Raw genomic sequence first — 23,358 nt, 5'->3', positions numbered from 1 at the left:
GTCCTGCAAAGTCTAAAATATTTACTATCTGGACCTTTACAAAAAAATGTTTGCTGACCTCTTAACTAGAGAAAACCCAGTATGCAAGTTCTTTTTAAAAAATGATTCTATTTCCCAGGGAAATAAGAAGTATGGCCATCATTTTAAGAATGAGATGTGGAGGTCTCAGAAGTTTGAGGGAAGAGCAGCCCGAAATAGTTATCTGGTAAAAAGATTACTGAATGTATCAGAGAAATGTAATAAGTGTATCAGAGAAAGGTAGTAAGATTGACAAAGAAAGAGCACTAAACACATCACTAAAGGATAGTGGCAAGTTGGGACAAGTAAGCATGCTTCTCTTTGAAAGATACTTACATGTTCTCACTCATAGGTGGGAACTGAACAATGAGATCACTTGGACTCGGGAAGGGGAACATCACACACCGGGGCCTATCATGGGGAGGGGGAATGGGGGAGGGATTGCATTGGGAGTTATACCTGATATAAATGACAAATTGATGGGTGCTGACGAGTTGATGGGTGCAGCACACCAACATGGCACAGGTATATATGTAACAAACCTGCACGTTATGCACATGTACCCTAGAACTTAAAGTATAATAATAATAATAATAAAAAAAGAAAGATACTTACATCCTCAAAATAGATTATTTGTACCAGAGTTGGTTCTAAAGATATAGAAGCATTTTCTGATTCAGATTAATTAAAAATTAAATACCAACTAATTTTTAAAAAGGTTTACTACTTTCAAGTGCATAGAATTAAAACTCAGTTGACAATATTTGTGTCTGTGGTTCAGGGAAGTCTCTAGGGGACACTTACTTTAAATCCTCTTCTTGTTTGAAGAAGAGAAGAAAAATGATTTATACTGAGTTATGTGTTACAAAAGAATGGATATTCTAGAAGCAATAAATGCCTCCTTTCCCGCAAAAAAGCACTGTAATCAGGTGAGATGATCAGAGTAGGAAGAGACTTATGCTCTAGATAAAATAACCAATTTTAAGTTCCAAGAAAAATAGTATTAATTCTATTGATACTTTACCCATAGAAATAACTTCACTAATCACAACAATGCTGCTGTGCTTATTCTCAATCTGTAGTCTAAAAATCACACTGTATTTGTCATGGAAATAAAAAAATAACCATTTTATGGAATTTTGTGACAAATCCTTTTGGAAAGCAAGTGTTTTATAAATTCACATTTTCAGTTTGTCCTAATATCTGCGAGATGGTTTGTTTTTATACATTACTGTATAAAGACATACACAGTAATGTTCACGGTAGATTTATTAATAGCCCAAAACTGCAACAGATAAATAACAGAATAGTTGGACAGCGGAATACTGCATAGTAATAAAAAAGAACAAACTATGACTACATGTAAAATAGTGACCTATCCAGCCAACAGAGGAAATATCAGTATCTTTAAGATGAACTGAGGCGAAAAAGACCATCATAAATAGATAATCTGATAGTATGTCTGTCATTTTCTGAGAGTTTTTTTTTTTTTTTTTAAAACAAGGAAATTAAAACACAAGATTTATTGAATGTTTTCTATTTACCCAAGCACTGCGCTGGGAGTGAAACACTGTTTATGTATTAAAATAAGTACCTTTAAAACTTCTAAAACTCATTTAAATGAGGAAATATAAGAAAAAATTACGCCTTGCTATTTAGTAGTTAGGTTAAAATGGCAGGCACCAATTCATAGTGTGATTACTTTCCAATGACAACTGGTTGAGCATATTCTCAAGAAAAGAATGATTGAAATCTTGTCGTTCTGGTATAAGAGCAGAAACTGCGACTAATTATAGATCCTTATAATGTTCTTCCTTTCCACAATTTTTTATCTTTGCTTTGTTTACTTCTCAAACAACTGTAGATCAACTGCATCTGTTTAAGTATGGCACTAAGTCAGGCAAGATTTAAATACTATATTCCCTGCTAAATTGGGCCTGCCTTTTTATTAACTTCACTTTAAAAATCTGAGTATCATTAGGGTGATTTTGAAAAATAAATCTTACTTTAGATATGATAAATAATATGTCAAATGCCATTCACTTTAATAACAGTCATAAGAATGTTATATAGTATGTATGTTCCCCAAAGTATTTTACATAAAAAATTCCAATGTACTTTGTACTTTCAACACTAGTCTCTAATTTTTTGCTGTTTGAATTTGTATTTAAAATACTTTTCCTAAGGATTTAATCCACAATTCAAAACTTTAACATTTTACCTTTATCCTTTGTATTTTCACAGATACTTTCAAAATTAGTAATTTCCTCAAAATGTAATATAACAAAAAATCCAATAAAAATCCTTATTATGTAATAATGGAGGGGGAAAAAAGAAATAAAAGAAAGCTGTTAATTTATGAACACTTTACAAATTCTGTTAAGATTCACTATGACAAATGAGCACACTTAAAAAAAGTCAAAGATATTAGATATAACTTTAATTTTGAATGTGATTTACATAAAATCAAACCAAAGAATTACTTATACTTTACTGCCTAATCAAAATTAACATAAACATAACAAATAGTATTTATAAGTCAAAGTAACAAATCACTTTTTAAAAAAAAATCTCTACATTGTCAAAATTTTTCCTATGGAATATTGGCAAAGAATGTAAAGTTATACTGTGCCACAAATAGTTAAAAGCAATGATTTTTGGATGGTTCAATAAGATGTGTATATAAAGCTTAAAACAAATATTTGGGTTATTTTCTCTGGAAAGTTAGCTTGCAAATGAAAAGAAGCAAACCGAATCCGCATACTGTTATAGCTGTCCTCTTCAAAATTCTGCTATTCCATGTAGACACTTCTTCCCTTAGTTGTATATGAGTTGGATCCTTTTCCCGTTCATTTTGCAACTAATATTTGCATGGAAAAAGAAAAGAGTTATTGTATAATACATTAATAAAAACATTTTGATTTTAAAAAATATCATAATATCCACGTTAATTCAATTCACTTGTTTAGATGTAGGCAACTCAAGATTCCCATGGAAGATTTAAAGTAAACATATATGTCTTGAAATACAGTCTTTCATTAGCATCCCATTACTGTAAATTATTAGTTTTCCATTAAAAATACATGCTGTCACAGATAATCACATTTTAAAATGGTGTTTTTATGTTATGAGAGAAAGTAACTTTAAATTTAAAGTTTCTGTTTTACTTATAAGGAATGACAATTGATATTGATTTGCTTGTGTATTACATATCAATTAACATCTTACAAAAAAGTGAATCATTATTATAGCAAACCTAAAACATGAAATTTAGCAAAAATGAGAAGACCAGATGCTACTGGTAGAAACTCAATACTTTATTTAAATATAATTGCAGTAACAAATGTCAACAAAAACTTAAGTGGTTCTTTTAGTAATTCTCAGCAATGAAAGTATAGTACCCATTCAGTTTGTAAATTCCCAGATACAAATTTCTTGCTCAAGAAGCTCCCTTCTCCCCTACCTACTGTGTATGTGTGCCCACTCTGTGTGTTTCTGTGTGTGTGTTCTGTGAGAGACAGAGAGAGAGAGAGAGAGAGAAGGGGGAAGTGAGAGAGAAAAGACTTTAAGAGGGAGGACTGAGAGGAGAGAGATGGCTTTTGGGGGTGGGGCACAAGAGAAAATAAGCAGAAACCAAAGATCCTTGAAAGATAAAAAGAATCAGGCACATTTATAGAGTGATATTTACTAGAAACATCCTGTGCTGGAGTGATGACATAAATACTTTCAACATCAGCAGGAATAATGACTTCCAAATTCGACTGTGTAAATATTTAATTAAAAAGCTTGCAAAATTAATTTTAAATTTATAGCAGAAAACCAGACTCCAACGCCAACTCATTAATACCATATTCTTGGTCTAACTTCCAAATGGCTTCATTCAGCAACAGATTCCTTTTTGACACTGATGCTCCATTTACTGAATCCTGAGACAGTCATTCCTTTTATTAACCAATTACTTAGAATGACCCTTTCTGACAGGAGCCTGTCAGTGTGTTGGCTTGAAAGAGAGTGATGTGGTGTTAAAGTCTAGCCTTGACCTCTCCCACCCTCTCTCTTTGTTACCTCCATACACTTATCTGTGATAACTCATGTTTCTTAAAAAAAAAAACCACCTTCGATTATTACTGGTAAACTCTGAAATAATATAAGCTTAACAGGCATGATAGCATATTTGCAAATCTGGAAGCCTTCATAATTCCCTAAATCAAATCTCATTATGATGATTATTACTTGTACAAGACTAATCTAGAAAAACCAAACCATTAGCTTGCTCCAAAATTAAGACTTTCTTGCCTAAAGACTGTATTTGCCATTATTATAAACTAATTCATGTTTTCAAGGGTAGTTCTTATATAGAAATGCATAAATTCTAAATAGAGAAGTGTCATGGGAAAAAGGTCTTCTATTTAGCTAAAGAACAATGAAAATTCTCTTAACAGGTATGCATTATTAAAATAAATATTATGGTACCTGATTGAATTGTGTATGCTTTAGAGTCAGTCTCTATAGCAAAGTTTCTTAATTTCACTCATTTAACAAAAATATGGTTTTCTAATTTCATTTTAATTCTATACACACACCCTTACCCCTCACCCCCATGTTTTTAGTTCACCTTGGAGAAACCAAATGAGTAAACAACCCCGAAGCAAATATGTTTTAGGAAATTTCCTACACTAAAAAAGGCTGATGTTTTGCAAGAAGTATCTCTATACACATGCTTCTAAACTTCCCTGGGATACCCATGAAAAATAGCGTGTTTAAGTAGAATCAGTTCTTTTCCTTTGATTCTTCTAGATGAGATGGAGGTAGTGATGATGAATGGTGCTATAATTTTTGGGTTGTCAGCAAGTTCAGGATGTAGCTTGTGTAGCACAGGTACTTGACATATAGCAGGCAGTCTTATGTTTGTTGAATGAATAAATGTCAGAGATAATAATTTCTAAGATGCCTTTTTTCTTTGGAAATAAATTATTTTCTACAAGAATTCTGAAACATGGTGCTCATTTCCCCATTTAAAATGTCCTTTCCCACCTATTATTTTGTATAACAGAATTTGCTTCACAACTTTCTTCTCACTTTAAAAGACTCCTTTTGGGCTGGGCGCAATGGTGCACACCTGTAATCTCAGCACACTGGAAGGCTGAGGCAGGAGGATCACTTGACCTCAGGAGTTTGAGACCAGCGTGGCCAACATGGTGAAACTTCGTGTCTACTAAAAATACAAAAATTAAGTGGGCGTGGTGGTGCATGCCTATAGTCCCAGCTACTCAGGAGGCTGAGGCAGGAGAATCACTTGAATCTGGAAGGCAGAGGTTGCAGTGAGCCAAGATCGCACCACTGCACTCCAGGCTGGGCAATGGAGTGAGACTTGGTATCAAAAAAGGGAGGGAAAAAAAAGGCTCCTTTTGATTTAACACATTAATAGCTAGAATGACAATTTATTAATACTTGGAACATGTATAAAGTCTATTTTGAAGAAAAGAACTTTTTTGATAAAATATTAATGAAAATGTTAAATGAATTATGGGTTGAAGCTATATAAATAATGTATAATCTAACCTTCAAATCAGATATTTCACAAAAGCTTTATAGACATAAATTTATTAAACAGATCAAGAGCTCACTTCTGAGCTCACTTCTGGTCGACTGGAAGTGTTTTTCTTTATTATCCATCTTCAACAAAGGTTCCCATTCCAACAGCTTAGATTTTGTTATAGCCATTTTTTTTTTGAAGTGGAAAAATCACCTGTCCTTAAATACAGATATATATTATATATTTTTCTGTTATGTGTAAAAAACCAGAACCAAAAAAGTCCATACTCTTTAGAAAACAGTTAAATTATAAAAATATTACAGAGAGTCTGGACAATCAAAGGGGTATTTCATCCACAATCCTGTTTCTTTAACAGAACCAATAAATACTTCATTTATCTGTACATTTACATGTAAGTAATAATGTACAAATATAATTTCATATCTTTAACCAGCTGATATTTAGTTTTCATTTTTAACTGTTTATTATTATAACAATTGGTATAGCATATTTTATTAAGTTATTCTCCTAATATAGAATACTTATGGTACATATAATTTGGGATAAAATACTATCAAAAGATACAAATTTTTAATGGTACTTGGCACATCCTGCTAAACTTTTTTTGAAAGGGCTTGTGTTACCAGTCTCATATAAGAATATCAGTTTGGTGAACTCTAACTAGAAATTGGTAGTGATACATTTTTCCTTGCTAATTGAAAAGATAAAAATGACACATTCTTCTTTTTGTATGCATTTCTTTAATGGCCAACAAAATCTGTTTCCTATGTATATTTCTTCCTTTGGAAACTGTCCTTTTCCCCACTTGTCTAAGTGTTCCATTTGTTGCTCTTAACCAGAATTGGTTCATGGTCTAACACCTTCTGCTGTAAATCATTTGCCTTCGTTTCCCCTCCTTTTAATGTTAAATATATACCTTTTGAATTAAGTCTTTTAGTTTGCAGACTTCTTCACTCAAATTTTCAACATTATTAACCAATTCTTCACAAACTGAAGTAAAATTCCGGGGAGAAGCCCATTCCAGCGTTATCTGTTAATATTTTCAAAAGTTCAACATTAAATAATGGAAATAACTTCCCACAACTTTATATCCACAAAGATTATACAACATTCTTAAATATTAAATTATATAATTGAAAAGTATTTTTTTGTTTAGGATAAATACACCAAAAACAAGTAACTTTATAAAAATAATCAAATGAGCTTGCCAAATGCATTTCCTGAATATATGTATATATAACTTTCTATATGGAGATTAATATTAGTAATACCATTTATGATGAACAAATCAGTTCATGAAGGTTTTAAAAATGACATGATTCTCATATTAATTGATGTTATATAAAAATCACTGGAAAACAAGTGCATTAAAAAATTTTCACTAAGACAAACAGCTAAAACCTAATCACATGAAATAAGCTGCTTTTGCAGGCCACTTACACTTTTTCTTCCTTTTTTTTTGAGACAGTGTCTCGTTCTGTTGCCCAGGCTGGAGTGCAGTGGTGCAATCATGGCTCACTGCTGCCTCAACCTCTTGGGCTCAAGTGATCCTCCCACCTCAGCCTCCTAAGTAGCTAGGACCACAGGTGCATGCCATCATGCCCAGCTAATTTTCAGCTAGGACCAGAGGCACATGCCATCATGCACAGCTAATTTTTAAAAATTCTTTGTAGAGACAGGGTCTCATCATGTTGCTCAGGCTGGTCTCAAACTCCTAGCCTCAAGCAATTCTCCCACCTGGGCCTGCCAAAGTGTTGGGATTACAGATGTGAGCCACCATGCCTGGCCACTTACACTCTTCCTATTCTAAATTTATTTAAAAATCTTTTATTGATACAGTTTTTAAATAACACACTGTTTTGTTTCCATTTTCACTTGGGTCTCCTGTCACTTTATATTTTAAACAAGAACACATGGTAAATTCAATACATGGATCAGTTTAATTTTTGGTCTGACTCGTTTTCTTTTTCTTGAGGCAAGAATACAAAGTTTTAAAATTAGTATGTAATGAAGTAATATTAAACAAATTGACTTATTTAGATCTTATGTGATTTTGCAGAACAAATGATATAATTTTAGCAAATCAGTACTATTTATTGAATTATCATGAACTTATCTGGAATGTTCTTCAGTGTTCATACTTTTCTTCACTTAATAACTTTTGTAGAATACCTTTTGAGAATTTACAGGTAACTCAGTAATAATATTCTGTACAGCTGTTATTAAATGGCCACACTGTTTGTTTAATTTGAGAAGAAAGTTGAGGAACTCATCACCACTAAAGAAAGGAAACCACAAACAAGCAGGAATTACCAATAAGAGCAATTTATTTCATTCTACTAGGCTAGTTACTGAAAATCTAGTCATAAAATTAGATTCTTCCAAAAGAATTCATGGAATAGCTAATACAGATTAGGTACTGAAACAGGCACTGATTATAAAAGAAAAACAAACCTCCAATCCCGAGAATCTTAAAGTTCAGGATAAGATGCAGATATACAATTGCAGCTTTATTATTCACAGGAACACATGAAGGAGGAAGATAAAATAATCAATATTTGAGTAGCTACTATGTGAAGACACTGTACTAGTTATTTTACATTTGTTATTTCTTTTGATTTTTCCTAACAACCTCTATAGGATAGATGTTGTTAATACTATTTTACAGTGGAGACATCTAAAATTCAGGGGGAATGAATTTAATATCACATGAGAAGGAAGGAGTAGGGAATTAGAAATGCTTTACAGAGATAATACTTGAATTGTGTCTGTGGTTGAAGAAAAAGTTTGCCAAGTAGGTAAGGAAGAGATTCTGGATAAAGAGAATAGCAGGTGCAAGACTACAAGGGTAAAGGTCAGTAAGGTGTAATTAAAACATAAATTATTGAAAAGTAGTAAGAGAAAAGGCTAGATATAACCATTTATTAAAAGAACTTTTGTGTCAGCATAAGGAATTGAATTTTACCTTTCTGATGATGTAGAGTTACTAAGAGATTTTCAACAGGAAATTTGAAAATCAGACTTTTAAATGAGAATGTTTATTTGGAGAGTGGTGTGGATAAAAGGAACACCAAAATAGAAGCAGAATAATTAGGTGACTAACAGAGAAATGCATCCAAGAGATGATGAAGAAAAACTTAGACTAAGGATCTGGCAGTGGTAGTCTTACTGTGGGGAGGAGGGAGAGCAGTGGCTTGAGAAACCTTTAGGAGAATAAACTGAAAAACTTGGTGATGGATTGTATGTAATGGAAGAATCTATGATGATTCTCAGTTTTTTTGGTTTCCATGGAAGGCAGTGCCGCCAAGCAAGGAATTGAATTTGGTGGCGGATGGTGGAGATGAAAGAAAACATTATGGCATAATAATTAAGAACACAGGCTTTTGAGTCGAGTCAATGTGAGTTTGGATTCATCTTCCACACTTATTAGCTTTATGATTTTGGGCAAGAATAATCTTAAGTCAAATGTTTTCGTATCTCTAGAATGGAGACAGCAGGACTCAAGAAGACAATGTACATAAAGTACCTAGGATTGTGTCTAGTACATAGCTAGTGTTCAAGTAAATGTAATTATGATGACTGCAATGGTGAGGAGACATGCAGGTGGCAACAACAAGTAAGTGGTAGAAAATGGGGGTCTTGCAAGGGTATTTATTCTGGGCTCTAAAGACTCATGAAGATAGATACAAATCAGAGTCGGTGAACCTCAATGGGAAAAAAATATGTCTTTATTTTCACTAACTTCTAGCCAAGATTCAGTCTTTCCTTGAATTGTGAAGGTAGCACAAACACAGTAGCATTAGAAATGTCTCCAATAGAAATCAAAACCATGATCATAAAGATGACCATAAGACATACTGTGAAGAAGGGAGAGTTGACAGGGGTAGAACAGGAAAGCCACTAAAGGAAATGTAGCCTGAGAAGTAGAAGAAAATCAGTAGTTAAGAGTTGTTATGAATGGCAATGAAGGTGATGGATTCAAAGGAGAAAAGATTAAGCACATTAAATAAGTATACTGATTTTGGTAATGAGAAAACACTGGTGACTAGATTAGCTTCAGTGGAAGAAGCCAATTTATAGTAGAAACAACAAAGAAACTTAACCCAACAGAAAAGTTGGTCAAGGCTATTAATAGGGAATTCAGAGAAAAAAAAAAAAGAAACAAAATTTGAATGGATAATAAATGTGGGAATACAATAACCGTAAGATGCCACATCCTAGCAGAATGACAAAAATTAAGATCATTAATATCAAGAGTCAAGTGTATTAGATGACCTTTCTGGGGAGTCCTTTAACAGTATCTACTGAAATAAAAATACAATAAAAACTACTATTATTGGACCAAAGGTAATTTGTGTGTGTGTGTGTGTGTCTGTGTGTGTGTGTGTGTGTGTGTGTGACAGAGTCTCGCTCTGTTGCCCAGGCTGGAGTGCAGTGGTGCGAGGCTCACTGTAACCTCTGCTCCTGGGTTCAAGTGATTCTCGTGCCTCAGCCACCTGAGTAGTTGGGATTACAGGTGTGCACCACCATGCCCAGCTAAGTTTTGTATTTTTTTAGTAGAGATGGGGTTTCACCAAGTTGGCCCAGCTGGCCTTGAACTCCTGGCCTCATGTGATCCACCTGCCTCAGCCTCCCAAAGTGCTAAGATTATAGGTGTAAGCCACCATCCTAGCCCCCAAAGGGTACTTCTAAGCCCATACAGAAATTCTTATTTGTAGAAGTTCTGACTACATACTATGCAAAGTTTCTTTCACACTATTTCTAGAAGGAAAGGTTATAAAAAGCAAGCAATGTCAGCCTCCAATGAAAAAATAGAAAACTTCTAAGATACAGTACTGGGATGTATATAGTATTTTCATTTATGACAAGTCTTTTCTCTTAGCTATTAGGCTGAAAAAATGAACAATTTCACTTTAACAGTTTTATAAAATACAAACTTTATAAACAAAATACATATAATCAATCACTTAGAATAAAAACTACCTGATGGTTGCTTTCAACAAGCAAACCTAAAATTAAAAAATGTAGGAAAACTCTTGTTCTGTTAAGCAGTAAGTATTCATAAAACCATTTTCAAAAAATATGCAATTCTTCTTTATTCTATTTTCTTTCTGATCTTTACTCTAGAAAACACAGAACTTAGAGTATATGACACATTTCTGCCAAAGCAACAGCAGTGATTACTTGTATTTTGTTTCCATGTACTATTTATATAAGTACACTTATAACTTAGATTTCAGTGTTCTTTAAATATTCCAATTTTATTTATCAAGAATAATTACTAAATGAGTAATTCACTAATGCCATATATATTTAATTTATGACCTCAAAGAAATTAAGATCCATTGAGAATTATCATTTGAATTATCAACTGATAGCAGGTATATAATTTTAGATAGGTGATTCATGAATATATATGTGGAATATAAATTCATCAGTTCTTATTCTTAAGATAGTAAGACTAAGTTCAAATAAACAAATTTTATTACTAGCAAAATTAGTCTTAATGAATGAAAGGAAAATATATACCTTTCTTGTGACATATAATTTTCAGAGCCACTAAATATGGATGGACAAATTGTACAAAACAAAACTCTGTACAGAGTGCCATTCACACTATGTGAATGGTGCGTCTCCATCACAGCTGCACAGTATACGACCTATACAACTTTACATGGCAGGCCTGATAACTTTGTGCTTATTTAAAAAATTCAAAATAAGCAGATATGACACAGGTATAGTAGACTGTATTATTTGATCAAATTCTCATGTCTTTTCTACTGAGCTAACTACTACCAGTTCCCCGACCCCTGTCAGGGGACTATAATTCATGCCCCAGTGACATGAGGCCTGACCACATGATTTGCTTTAGCAAATAAAATATGATTGGAAGTTACTGTGTAACTTTTGAACAGAAGCTTCAAGAGCCACTGAATGATCCTGCCACCTTTCTCTTCTTTCTCATGAGAGCAGTATGTCCCAGGTTGAGATTGTTCCTCCAGCCTACTCTCAGAATGACAAGATCACTGTTGCTGACCCATGATACAGATGATCAAGAAACACAGTTTGTTGTTATAAGTGACTGACATTTAGAAATTATTTGTTACTACAGCATAACAGTATAAGCAAACTAAAACAACAGGCCATTTAAAAAATCTGAAGTCAAATACTAAGATAAAATTTACACTTTAAATAAAGGTATTACAAACAAAGGTATTATGTGCTCATTGTAGAATATCTGAAAAAAATTAAAATCATCAACAATATTACCACTCAAAGACAATGACTGGTACTATTTTCTCTCAGAATATTTTTTTATAATACACATTTTCTTCCAGTGTTTTTCCTATGGATATATATAACTGACATTGCTTCACATGACCTTTTATATTGTGCCTTTTATAATTATCATGAGTATTTTCCCATGACATTAAGTTTTAAAATAAACTTAATGGGTGAAAAAATAATTATATTGATGCAATGGAATTTAACCATTTTCCTGATGTTCAGTATTTAGAGTTTCAAATTTTAGAATGTTTATAAATAATAGGGGTGAACAATACACTTTTACATAAAATCTTAACATCTATATAGATTTTTTGGGGTGGAGCAGTTTTCTTGATGAACATAGTTTTGAGATGCTTTTGACACCTTCAAGTGGATGTCAGTTAGCTCAGACAAAAAGTCTAAACAGGAACAGTTAAAAATTTCAAATGTGGGCCGGGCACGGTGGCTCAAGCCTGTAATCCCAGCACTTTGGGAGGCCGAGATGGGCGGATCACGAGGTCAGGAGATCGAGACCATCCTGCCTAACACGTTGAAATCCCGTCTCTACTAAAAAAAAAATACAAAAAACTAGCCGGGCGATGTGGCGGGTGCCTGTAGTCCCAGCTACTCGGGAGGCTGAGGCAGGAGAATGGCGTAAGCCCGGGAGGCGGAGCTTGCAGTGAGCTGAGATCTGGCCACTGCACTCCAGCCTGGGCAACAGAGCCAAACTCCGTCTCAAAAAAAAAAAAAAAAAAATTTCAAATGTGAATGACAACTTATTATTTCTGTTCAAAATATCTAAAGTTAGCAACAGAATGGATATTACAATTTTAAATTGCACTCCTTATTTTTTTAAGAGTCTTGCTATGTTGCCCAGGCTGGCCTTGAACTTCTGGGCTCAAGTTATCCTCCTGCCTCTCAAGTAGATGAGACTACAGGCACACCCCACTGCATTGGCTTTAAATTGCATACTTTAATTCTGCAAACACACTAAGGCAGAAAAAAGTAAGTGCAGTGTCTGTATGCATTGTTGTAACAGATTATTTTAGAAAATTTTGACACATAGAAGAAAACTATCTTAAAATAAATCAGTAAATTGTTGAAGTCACATTACTAGGAGATTATAATCAATCAGTTCAACTTTTCCTGCTGTTAGTTTTCTTATGACTTAATGACTAATTTCTTCTTTAAAGAATGACTTTGAACAAATGGTAAGTAAACCTTTTCTGTAACAGCATGTAAACAAAGTCTGTGATTTAATAACAAGGTCAAATTCCTGGAATATATGTCTGCCAGTTTTATTTTTTTAAAAAAATTCAGTAGCTTTTTATAAGTGAACCATTCAGGATTCTGTACATTCTTTACATTTATTAAATCCCATAAAGTAAATTCATATAGGCAACCCTGCCATCATACAAATAAGTTACATAAAAACATTTAATTTGCAACTCAGTCATTTAGAACTTAGAATATTCCTTCATAGAAACAATAGTGAAGAAAAGCAAGAAAATGAACAATGGTATTTAAGAAGGTGTGCTGAGTTTTAAGTCCTCACAACTGAAATCCTTCACAATGCATTTAAATATTTAAGAACTATTAAGTTATTCTGAAACAATGATGAGGCATTATTTTAAATACAGATCTTGCTGTAATGAGATATATTAAGGAAGAAGAACGGAAAAATGGGAATAGGGAAATTTAATATGGGGAATGTTTATAATTTAAGCTGTATAATAAAGTTTTTAAGAAATTAGGATCATCTATATTATTTCCTGGAATACTTCTCTGAACTCCAAAATAATGTGGAAATTTACTGTTTGTATGTTTAATTAATGTTTATCATAATTACATATTAGTTTTAGACAGACTATACTAGTGATAATATCACTGCATTTGCAAGTATAGTATAGGATATTATAATTCATTAGCTCATTTATCCATGTATTCAATAAAATTTGTCTATACAGTCATGTCCCAGGCAATGGATAACATGGTTAATATATACACCAAGCTCCTTAGGTCATTCTGATAATGTAGCCAGGTAAGGAAATCACTAGCATAAATCATGGTTATGAACCCTAATATGTTTTAAAAGCATATATATAGAAATCAAGTCTCTACTAACATGTAAGGTACTTTTATGTTAGCTATATAATCCTCATTTGTAAAATTATTTTAGGGAAAAAATCAAACTGGAATACGTTGAAATAAAAAACAGTATTTGTATTATCAGTAGAAAAATAAAATGATTGTGATACTCTTAAATTAACTAAAAAAGAAAACTAGAAAATAACACTAAGCTGATATTAAAAGTAAGATTAGAGGAAACTGAGGAAATAGAAAAAATATTTGTGAAGATTTCTTACAGGGAACTTGAATGTAATTTTAAAAGCTCTAGAGGCAAAAAATTTGATTTGTCCTCTGTACAGGCATTATTCCTATTCTTAGTCCCTGTGGTAATAGTTACTTTTGAACTCATATGAAACCAAAAGTAAGAAAGGAAGAGAGTTTCCTAAGCAATAAAAAAATAGAAAGAATGAGTTAAGAGAAGCTTACATGAGCAAGAGATTGGGTAAAATGTAATTAACGTGACCAAGTGCAATGAGAGGTAGAAGGTGGGGAAAACCATTTGGCGCACAAATCCTCAAAGTTGGGGAGAGAAAGCCATTGTAAAAGAAAAAAGAATTTCATAGGCTGTTTATAAGGTGGTGTTGCTAAGTGACACAATTTCAAAATTATCTAGTTGGTGGAATGAAAACAATTATTATAGGTTATTTTGGATTATAAAATCTAGGGGAAAATTACTGAAAAGACAATCATAATCTAAAAGACAGAAGAGGCCTTACAGGGTTTGTATTCTATGCTATGGTTAAATTCTTTCCATAAGCAAAAACCTCTAGAAGTAGCTATTATGTACAATAAAACTGTTATCTTATTTATTCCGGACATTATATTTCTATTAATGCAGCCTAACAGTGCTGGCTTTCCATGACTAGTCATGTGACACTTTAACCTAAACTGAGTTAATAATAAACTTAAAAACTCTTAGTGATTCTTCATGTATATTAAGTCCCATCCTATAGTAATATAGTTAATCTTGGACTTTCCATTTATCCTTATTAAAGTTAACCCTATTAATTTTGGGGAGATTTGCTTCAACCTGCCAAAGCCTTTAAAATCTTAATTCTCTATATCTCTTCCATCTAGCCACCAGTCACATGTAGCTATTGAACCCTTGAAATCATACAGAGTATATTCTCTGACTATAACAGAATCAAACTGGAAATCGATAACAGAAAAATCTCCAAACGTGGACATTAAACACCATACACCATGGGTTATTTAGATAATCCATAGGTCAAAGAGGAAGTCTCGAAGAAAATAAAAATATACATAGAAGTGAATGAAAATGATCACACAGTGTATCACAATTTGTGGAATGCAACTAAAGCAGTGCTGAAAGGGAAATGTAAAGGACTAAATGTTTACATAAGAAAAGAAAGTCTCAAAAATGATCTAGATTTCTGCCTCAAGAATCTAGAAAAAGAGCAAAATAAATTCAAAGTAAGCAGAAGGAAGAAAATAGTAAGAATTACAGCAGAAATCAATGACACTAAAAGCAAAAACAATACAGAAAAGTTACTGAAACAAAAGAGCAGGTTCTTTGGAAAAACAAATGTGTAAACCTCTAGCAAGACTAACAGAGATAAAAAAAGAAAAGACAGAAATCACCAATATCAAGAATGAAATGGGGTATTATAACAGATCCTACAGTCATTCAAAGAATAGCTGGAAATAGTAGGGGCAACTTTTGGCTTCATCAATTAGAAAAAATGAACCAATTCCTTGAAAAACCACACATTACCAAAACGCAGCTAAAGTAAAACAGATATAACTTGAATAATCCTATGACCATTAAGTAAATCAAATTGTAATTTAAAAGCTTCCCCCACAAAATATCCAGGCCCAGATGATTTCACTGGAGAAATCTACAGAATGTTTAAAGAAGAATTAATGTCAATTCTACACAATCTTTTACAGAAAATAAAAGGAGAGGGAATACGTCCCAATTCCTTTTGTGAGGCCAGTATTGTCCTGATACCAAAACCAGACAAAACACAAAAAAGAAATTTACAGAGCAATATTCCTCATGAACTTAGATACAAAAATTCTTAGCAAAATACTGGCAAATCAAATCCAACAATGCATAAAAAGAATAATAACCCACAACCACATGGGATTAATCCAGGTATGCAAGGTTGGTTCAATAGTTAAAAATCTAACAAAGTAACCATATCAACAGGCTAAAGAAAAAAGTCATATGGTCATATCAGTTGGGATAGAAAAAGCATTTGAAAAAATTCAACAACCATTCATGATAAAAACTTTCAGAAAAATGAATAGAGCATAACTTCCCCAATATCATAAAGAGAATCTACAAAAAAACCTATAGCTAACATCACAGTTAACTAATACTAAAAAAGTGGATGGTTTTCTTCTGAGATTGGGAAGAAGGCAAGAATGTCCACTATCTACCACTCCTATCCAACATAATACTGGAAGTCTTACCACTGCCATGAGGGAAGAAAAAAGGCATACAAATGTGAAAGGAAAAAATTAACCTCTTTTTGCAGACTGCATGATTATCTACATAGAAAATCTCAAACATTCTACAAAAAACCTCCTGCAACTAATAACTGAGTTCAGTAAGGCTGAAATGTACAGTCAAGACACAAAAATCAATTGCACATGAAAATAAATAAAAAGAGAAATACCACTGGCAATTGCGCCAGAGAAAACAAAATACTTAGGTATAAATCTACCAAAATATGCAAGAAATCTGTATGATGAAAATGACAAAATGCTGATGAAAGAAAACAAAGAAGGTCAGAAATGGTGGCTCAGGTTTGTAATCCCATTACTTAGGGAGCCAAGGTGGGAGGATCACTTGAACCTAGGAGTTTTCAGACCAACTGTGGCAACAAAGTGGAAACCCTGTCTCTACAAAAAATTTTTAAAATTAGCCAGGCATGGCGGTGCATGTCAGTGGTCTCACCTACTCAGGAGGCTGAGGCGGGAGGATCACCTGAACCCAGGAATTCAAGGTTGCAGTGAGCCATCATTGTGCCATTGCTCTCCAAACTGGGTGACAGGGCGAGACCCGGTTCCAAAAAATATATTTTAAAAAAGAAAACCTAAAACTTTTAGAGATATATGTGTTTATGAATTAGTAGAATTGACATAACTGTCAATTATACCTAAATTAATCAATAGGATTCATACAATTACTACCACAATCTCAGAAAGTTTTTTTTTGGTAGAAAAAGCTTTACATAGAAAAGCTTTATCTAAAATGTATATGGAAAGAAAAAGGCTCTAGAATAGCCAAGATGATTTTGAAAAAGAACAAAATGAGAGGAATCACTCTTCCTGATATAAAGGCTTACCATACAGTTAGAATAATCAAGACATGGTACTTTCAGAGGGACAGACACATAAGGAACCCAGAATAGAGAACCCAGATTATACCCACACAAATATGCCCAATTAATTTTTGACAAATAATCAAAAGCAATTCAATGGAGGAGGAACAGCCTTTTCAATAAACTGTGCTAGAGCAATTATCCATCCCCAAGTTAAAAAAAAAAAAAAAGAACATCAGCCTAAACCTCATAACATTACAAAAATGAACTCTCAAAATGTATCATGGACTTAAATGTAAAACTATAAAACTTCTAAGAAAAAAGCATAGGAGAAAATCTTTGAGACCTAATTTCTTAAACTGTTATTTGACTTGATACTAAAAATATACCAAAAGTAATGTTCTTTCCCTTTGGAGTAAAGGGAAAATCTGGTAACTTAGACCTCATAAAAATAAAAGTTTTTGCTCTGTGAAAGACCCCATTAAGAGGATGAAAAGAAAAATTACAGAGTTGGGAAAAATATTTACAAATCACATATTCAACAAAAGATTTGAATGTAGATAACTCCCAAAACTCAACATTAAAAAACAATTAATCCAACATAAAACTGGCAAAAGATACTGTTAGAATTTCACCACAAAAAGTACACATATGGCAAATAAGATATAAAAGGCTGTTTACATCATTAGCCATTAGTAAGTGCAAGTAAAAACATAACAAGCTATTACTATATACCCATCAGAAATGGCTAAAAAATGTCATGCTACCACCAAATGCTGGTGAGGATGGAGAGCAAACTGGATCACTCATATACTTGCTGGAAATATAACAGTACTGCCATTCTGGAAAACAGTTGGACAGTTTTAAAATATACTAAATATGCAACCACCGTACAACCTAACAATTGTCCTCTTCAGAATTTATCCCAAAGAAAGAAAATGTATTTTCTAATAGACTCTTGTAGATGAATGTTCATAGCAGTTTTATTTGGAATAGCTAAAAACTAAAATCTACTCAAATGTTCTTCAATGGATAAATGGTTAAACAAACTGTGGTATATACATATCATGGAATACTACTCAGCAATAAAAAGGAATGAACTATTGTACTGATACATGCAACAACTTTGATGAACCTCAAGAAAATTAGGATTGAAAAAAGTTAATCTCAAAAGGATTTATACTCTATGATTCTATTTATATAATATTCATGAAATAACATCATTAAAAAGATGGAGAACAAATTATTGGTCGCTAGGGGTTGGTATGGGGAGAAGGTTAGACGTGCCTATAAAGGAGTAGTGTGAGAGAGTCCTGTGTTAAGTACATTGAACACGGAAGTAGTTACATGAAGCCATAAATGTGATAAAATTATATATATACACACACACAGATGAGTGCATAACTCACAAAGTATGAGTAAGCTCTATGGGTCGTACCAATGTAAATTTTCTGGTTTTGATATTGTCCTACAGTTATAAAAGATAGTAATACTGGGCAAAACTAGGCAAAGAATGCATGGGACTTCCCTGTGTATCTCTTTGAAATATCCCAAGAATCTATATTTCAAAAAATTTTAAAAAATCACTTATTGCTGTATAATATATTAATAACATCAAATATTATTTTCAAAATAGATTTGGGATTATTAATAACCATTGCTTGACAAGTTTTTAATATTGGGAATGAAGTTTACATTTTGGTAACATAATTTCTCATACAGTAAGGCTGAAAATAGAACTGAGCTACATAAGAAATGTTTTCTTATTGACCTAAGTGAAAATATTACTTTGAATTTTCAATTTAACCTCTAAAATGATTTTTAAAGGTATACTATAAAAAAGCATGTGATTGTTTATAAGGTTCAATTTAGCAAGAGGCAATGAAAAAATAAAACAAAAATGTTTCTATGTGAGTTAACAAGAAGACACATTGTTTGCTTCTTGGTAAATGACTTTATAAAAATTGACTTTACAAAGCACATCCAATTTCAGAACACAGTATCTTCCAAAATCTATTACCCTGGGAAAATGATCATATCAAGTAAAATGACTCAGACATTATGAAAATTAAACTAAAAAAGAACAATTGGTTCTTAACACTATTAATGTAAACAAATAAGTTAATTTTACCTGATTTCCAACTTTATCTCTTCAGATAACTCTCCAAATTGTATCTCTTCTACCTGTAGTTCTTTAAGAGCAGCTAGAATTTTCTGCTGGTCTTTACTGGTAATTCCATTCTAAGCAGAAATAGTTTTAAGGTACAGTAAATTAGTTATACTTGAATAATTTAAAACTCAAAATAACTGAAGATTTTTTCTTACTTGATGAATTCACATCTTGAAAAAATAGGCATACAGTGGAAAAATAACACATTTCTAAAAATATATATGTTTGTCTTATAACTGTGATTGATGTTAGTTACAGCATTAAAATATTTAGATATATAATAACTATAACCAATTTTTTTGCAATACATAACAACTATGATGGACTCCCAAAACAAATTACTAGAACTTAATATTTGTAATACTTCAAAAAACACAGTAAAACAAAATTGCCTTCAAATTTTCATTTAAAAATCAGTGATAAATGAGAATCAAGTCCTATCTTTGTTTGTATTCTACCTTTAGTGTTAAACTAAATTTTCTATACTGGAGTTAGCTTTGTAGTATGCTTATTTATTTTTAGTGATATTAAAAATTTCAAGTTTCCAATGTGGTCATGCACTCAGATCATTGCTTTTTACATATCGTATTTATCAAGGTGTCTCTAACACATCCTGCAGCTATATGTTATTAGATAATACTAGATGGCAAAATAAAAGGTCTCAATAGTTTTGAGAACCAAACAAAAGGCTTGGGAGACATGTGTTAATACCCATATACATAGAAAAACAATCTCTTATTTGTAAGTGCCCCATTTTACAAATCTATTTCACATTTGAAACTGAAGGATCAGTTTTAGTTGAGATGTCATGACAATCTGAAAAAAACAAACAAACAAACAACCCAAACCGCAAGTCATTACATGTTCTTAAAATAACTTAACACTAACACAAGATTTTAGATATGGTTATGTGTAATCATATCTAATCAAGGACACAGTGAAAGAGCAATCTTTTGTCTGTAGCCCTAGCATTTTAAAAAGAGAAAAGGATCCACAATTTTAAAAACATCAAACAATATATCAGGAATTTCTGAAACTGATACTAACCTTTGTAAATTCATCTTCCCTCATGGTCAAAAGGTGTCTTAACGTTATATCCCTTTCCTGTATAAAAGGAAAAAAAAGGCCACCTTTCCATATAATTAAAATAGTAGAAGGAGAAGTAGGCAAGCATTCATAAGTTAGTTACTTGCTTCACTCTCAAGCAAATTCCAGTTTTCTAGAGGGAACAGGATATGTAGATATAGAACGATAATATTAAGTAGATAGTAATGAGTATCATAATAACTATATTCACCTAAAAAGTATAAACACAGCTAGGTTTCCAGATTCAAATGATTACTATTCATATTTGCTTACATTAAAAGTTCTATAAAATTTGGCAGAAATTATGTTTTATGAATATTTTAAATTTCTGACTGTATCACATTAAACCATCATGTAGTTTTATTCAAGATTTCTCCAAATAGGGAGACATTTGAAGATTATACAATGAAGCCCAACTCTGAAATATTTTAACAGAATGTGCACACTCCCAAGAGGAGTTTATCTTAAATAGCAATTTACTGCTTCAGTATCCCCACCTAGCTGATAATAACTGTCATGGACTCAAACCCCATAATGTATGCTTAAAACACCCAGACAGTCCTTGGCATATGATCTGATTTAACCTTCATGACAACCCTACACTAGGTATTATTATCCTTATGAAGCAAATGAGATAATTTAAGTCACATATTTCAGTGATTAAACATTAGAGCACGAATCTGATGCCAGGTGTGTTTGGTTTAATATCATGCTCTTCCAATATTCTACTCATGAAGATGAGCAACTACAGAAACAAACTAAGGGCTCAGGTGTATATGAAGGTTAGACAATGGGTAAAAACTGTTTAATCTCAGATTCTAATTTATGAAAATTTCTAGAATAATACATTTTTGAAATGTTTATTTCAAATTTAAAATCGGGATGTACTACAAATTATGGAGAAAAGTAAATAGGCAGTTATTTATAGACATGTTTATGAATTAATATCTAACGTTATATTAACCAACAAATTAACATATATGCATAATTCACTGTAGGTTATATAAGATCTTACCTTTAGTAAATCTGTCATATGTTCAAGTCCAATACCATGTAAAAATACTTCCAGATCTCCAAATGCTGTATATGAACTGTATACATTTATAGCAATGTCAATTTCAGAACAGACTATAAATGTACAAACAATAAATATATATTTATATTGCAAGAGAATATGAATAATGATGAATTCATGTAGAATATATTTGCAATCTGCACACCAGACCTATGCTATAGCAAAGGAATGAGTAAGGTTTTGTGACTGAAGGTATATGAGGAGTATAACTCATCTTTCCCCAAAATGAAAATATATGTCAGTATGTACACCTTGTGAAATTTCTGCACATAAAAATCTCCTCAGCCTGGCAAGTGGCATACACCTGTAGTCCAAGCTACTTGGGAGGCTGTGGTGGGAGAACTACTTGAGCCCAGGTGTTTGAGGCAAAAAACCCCACAAAAAACGAAAAAAAAAAAAAACCACACCTCTTTAATTGCAAGAAGTAAAATGTAAATAACTTTAAATGGGGTAAGGAGATAATTATTTTTGGCCATGTACTGAACAGCAGTGTTCTAGGGGGGGAAGTGTATGTTTAATTTTAGCATATAAAATTAGAACTGTACTAAAAATAATCAGAAAACAAGGTGTAATACTGTTTGAACACTAATATGATTTCAGAACCTTTTAAAAATAGATTTTGTTGTTGATATCGTACTTAAAGTTTACATTTAAAGTTATTATCATTAGTGTTAGTACATAAAAATGAATAAAAATTTTCTAAAATTCTGGAGAACACTAAAAACCCAGACATTTAAAAATGCTTGTAAACATTTAAAATACCATATATTTTAAATAAGTCACCACATTTACTACAGTAAAATATACACAAGTTTTACTTACAGGTATTCTGTTGAACTAAAACATGCTATATTACCTAAAAATGTGATCTTTTTCTCTATCAGAATCTGTTGTCAATATTTTACAAATAGTGTCTTCTTTAGTTAGCTGTTGAAGTTTTCCTTCCAATGGATTTAAAGTAAAAGAAAGTAAGTTGAAGATCTGAAAAAAGTTAACATCATTCAAATATAATTAACATTGCACACTATAACTTACAGTTAAAAGAAACCAAACATACGATTATCTCATATCCAGAAAGGAAATTTTAGCAAGTAAGTGGGACAGAAGTTTCACAATTTACTACCCTGATAACAACTGTAAAAAAATTGATATATCACAGTTGTACATATTTTGGGGGGTACATGTGATATTTTGATACACACATACAATGTATAATAAACAAATCAGGGTAATTGGGATATCAGGTAAGTGCTTCCTTGACCTATAATAATAATCAGAAAAGAAAAAAGTACATCTAATTTAAAATAGTAAAAATTAAAGTAAGATAGTAATTACTATTTTTGGTAAGATCTATAGCAAAACTAAAAATTCCATTTGGATAAATGACTCAGATTAAATATTAAGATAGTACTTTGAAAACATTGCTAAGTGGGAAGAGAGTAATGAACGTGACTAAATGTATACAAATTCTAACTGAACACCTCAAAAAGATACGGTGACATTCCTGAGTTTTAAAATCTAACTTCTTAGGAAGTCAAGGTTATATCATGTAATCAGCCAAAATACAAGATCAAATCTCATTTCAATAAATGATTTATGACTCAAAATAACCTTTGATGTTCATAAACTTCTTATGTCAAGTTTGGTGTCATCTACTCTACATTTAACAATGTAATAAAATAATTTTAAGTTTTTGAATTTTCAAAGTTTAGAAGAAAAATGGTAAATTCCTTTTTGAAGTTCTACAGGGCTTTAGTGATTA

The 23,358-nt window shown here is 32.2% G+C and overlaps 1 protein-coding gene across 1 annotated transcript in view; it reads right to left on the bottom strand.

Moving 5' to 3' along the window:
• Window positions 1–2,346: 2,346 nt before the first annotated feature.
• The window catches only part of ASZ1 (ankyrin repeat, SAM and basic leucine zipper domain containing 1), a 65,450-nt gene continuing 44,438 nt past the window's right edge, over window positions 2,347–23,358 (bottom strand). Inside the window, exons 7-13 of the mRNA XM_033193574.1 lie at window positions 22,453–22,577; window positions 21,537–21,612; window positions 20,483–20,539; window positions 19,397–19,506; window positions 7,748–7,853; window positions 6,492–6,605; window positions 2,347–2,878 (exon numbers count right to left, since the gene is read on the bottom strand). Of these exons, the coding sequence (XP_033049465.1) occupies window positions 2,726–2,878; window positions 6,492–6,605; window positions 7,748–7,853; window positions 19,397–19,506; window positions 20,483–20,539; window positions 21,537–21,612; window positions 22,453–22,577 (741 nt within the window). The 3' untranslated portion in view covers window positions 2,347–2,725. The remainder of the gene's footprint in view (window positions 2,879–6,491; window positions 6,606–7,747; window positions 7,854–19,396; window positions 19,507–20,482; window positions 20,540–21,536; window positions 21,613–22,452; window positions 22,578–23,358) is intronic.

This window comes from Trachypithecus francoisi, unplaced genomic scaffold, assembly GCF_009764315.1.
Source record: "Trachypithecus francoisi isolate TF-2019V2 unplaced genomic scaffold, Tfra_2.0 Lachesis_group4, whole genome shotgun sequence".
Classification (NCBI taxonomy): domain Eukaryota; kingdom Metazoa; phylum Chordata; class Mammalia; order Primates; family Cercopithecidae; genus Trachypithecus; species Trachypithecus francoisi.
The sequence above is the reverse complement of the archived record's forward strand: the minus strand, read 5'-3'. Positions and strand labels throughout refer to the sequence as shown.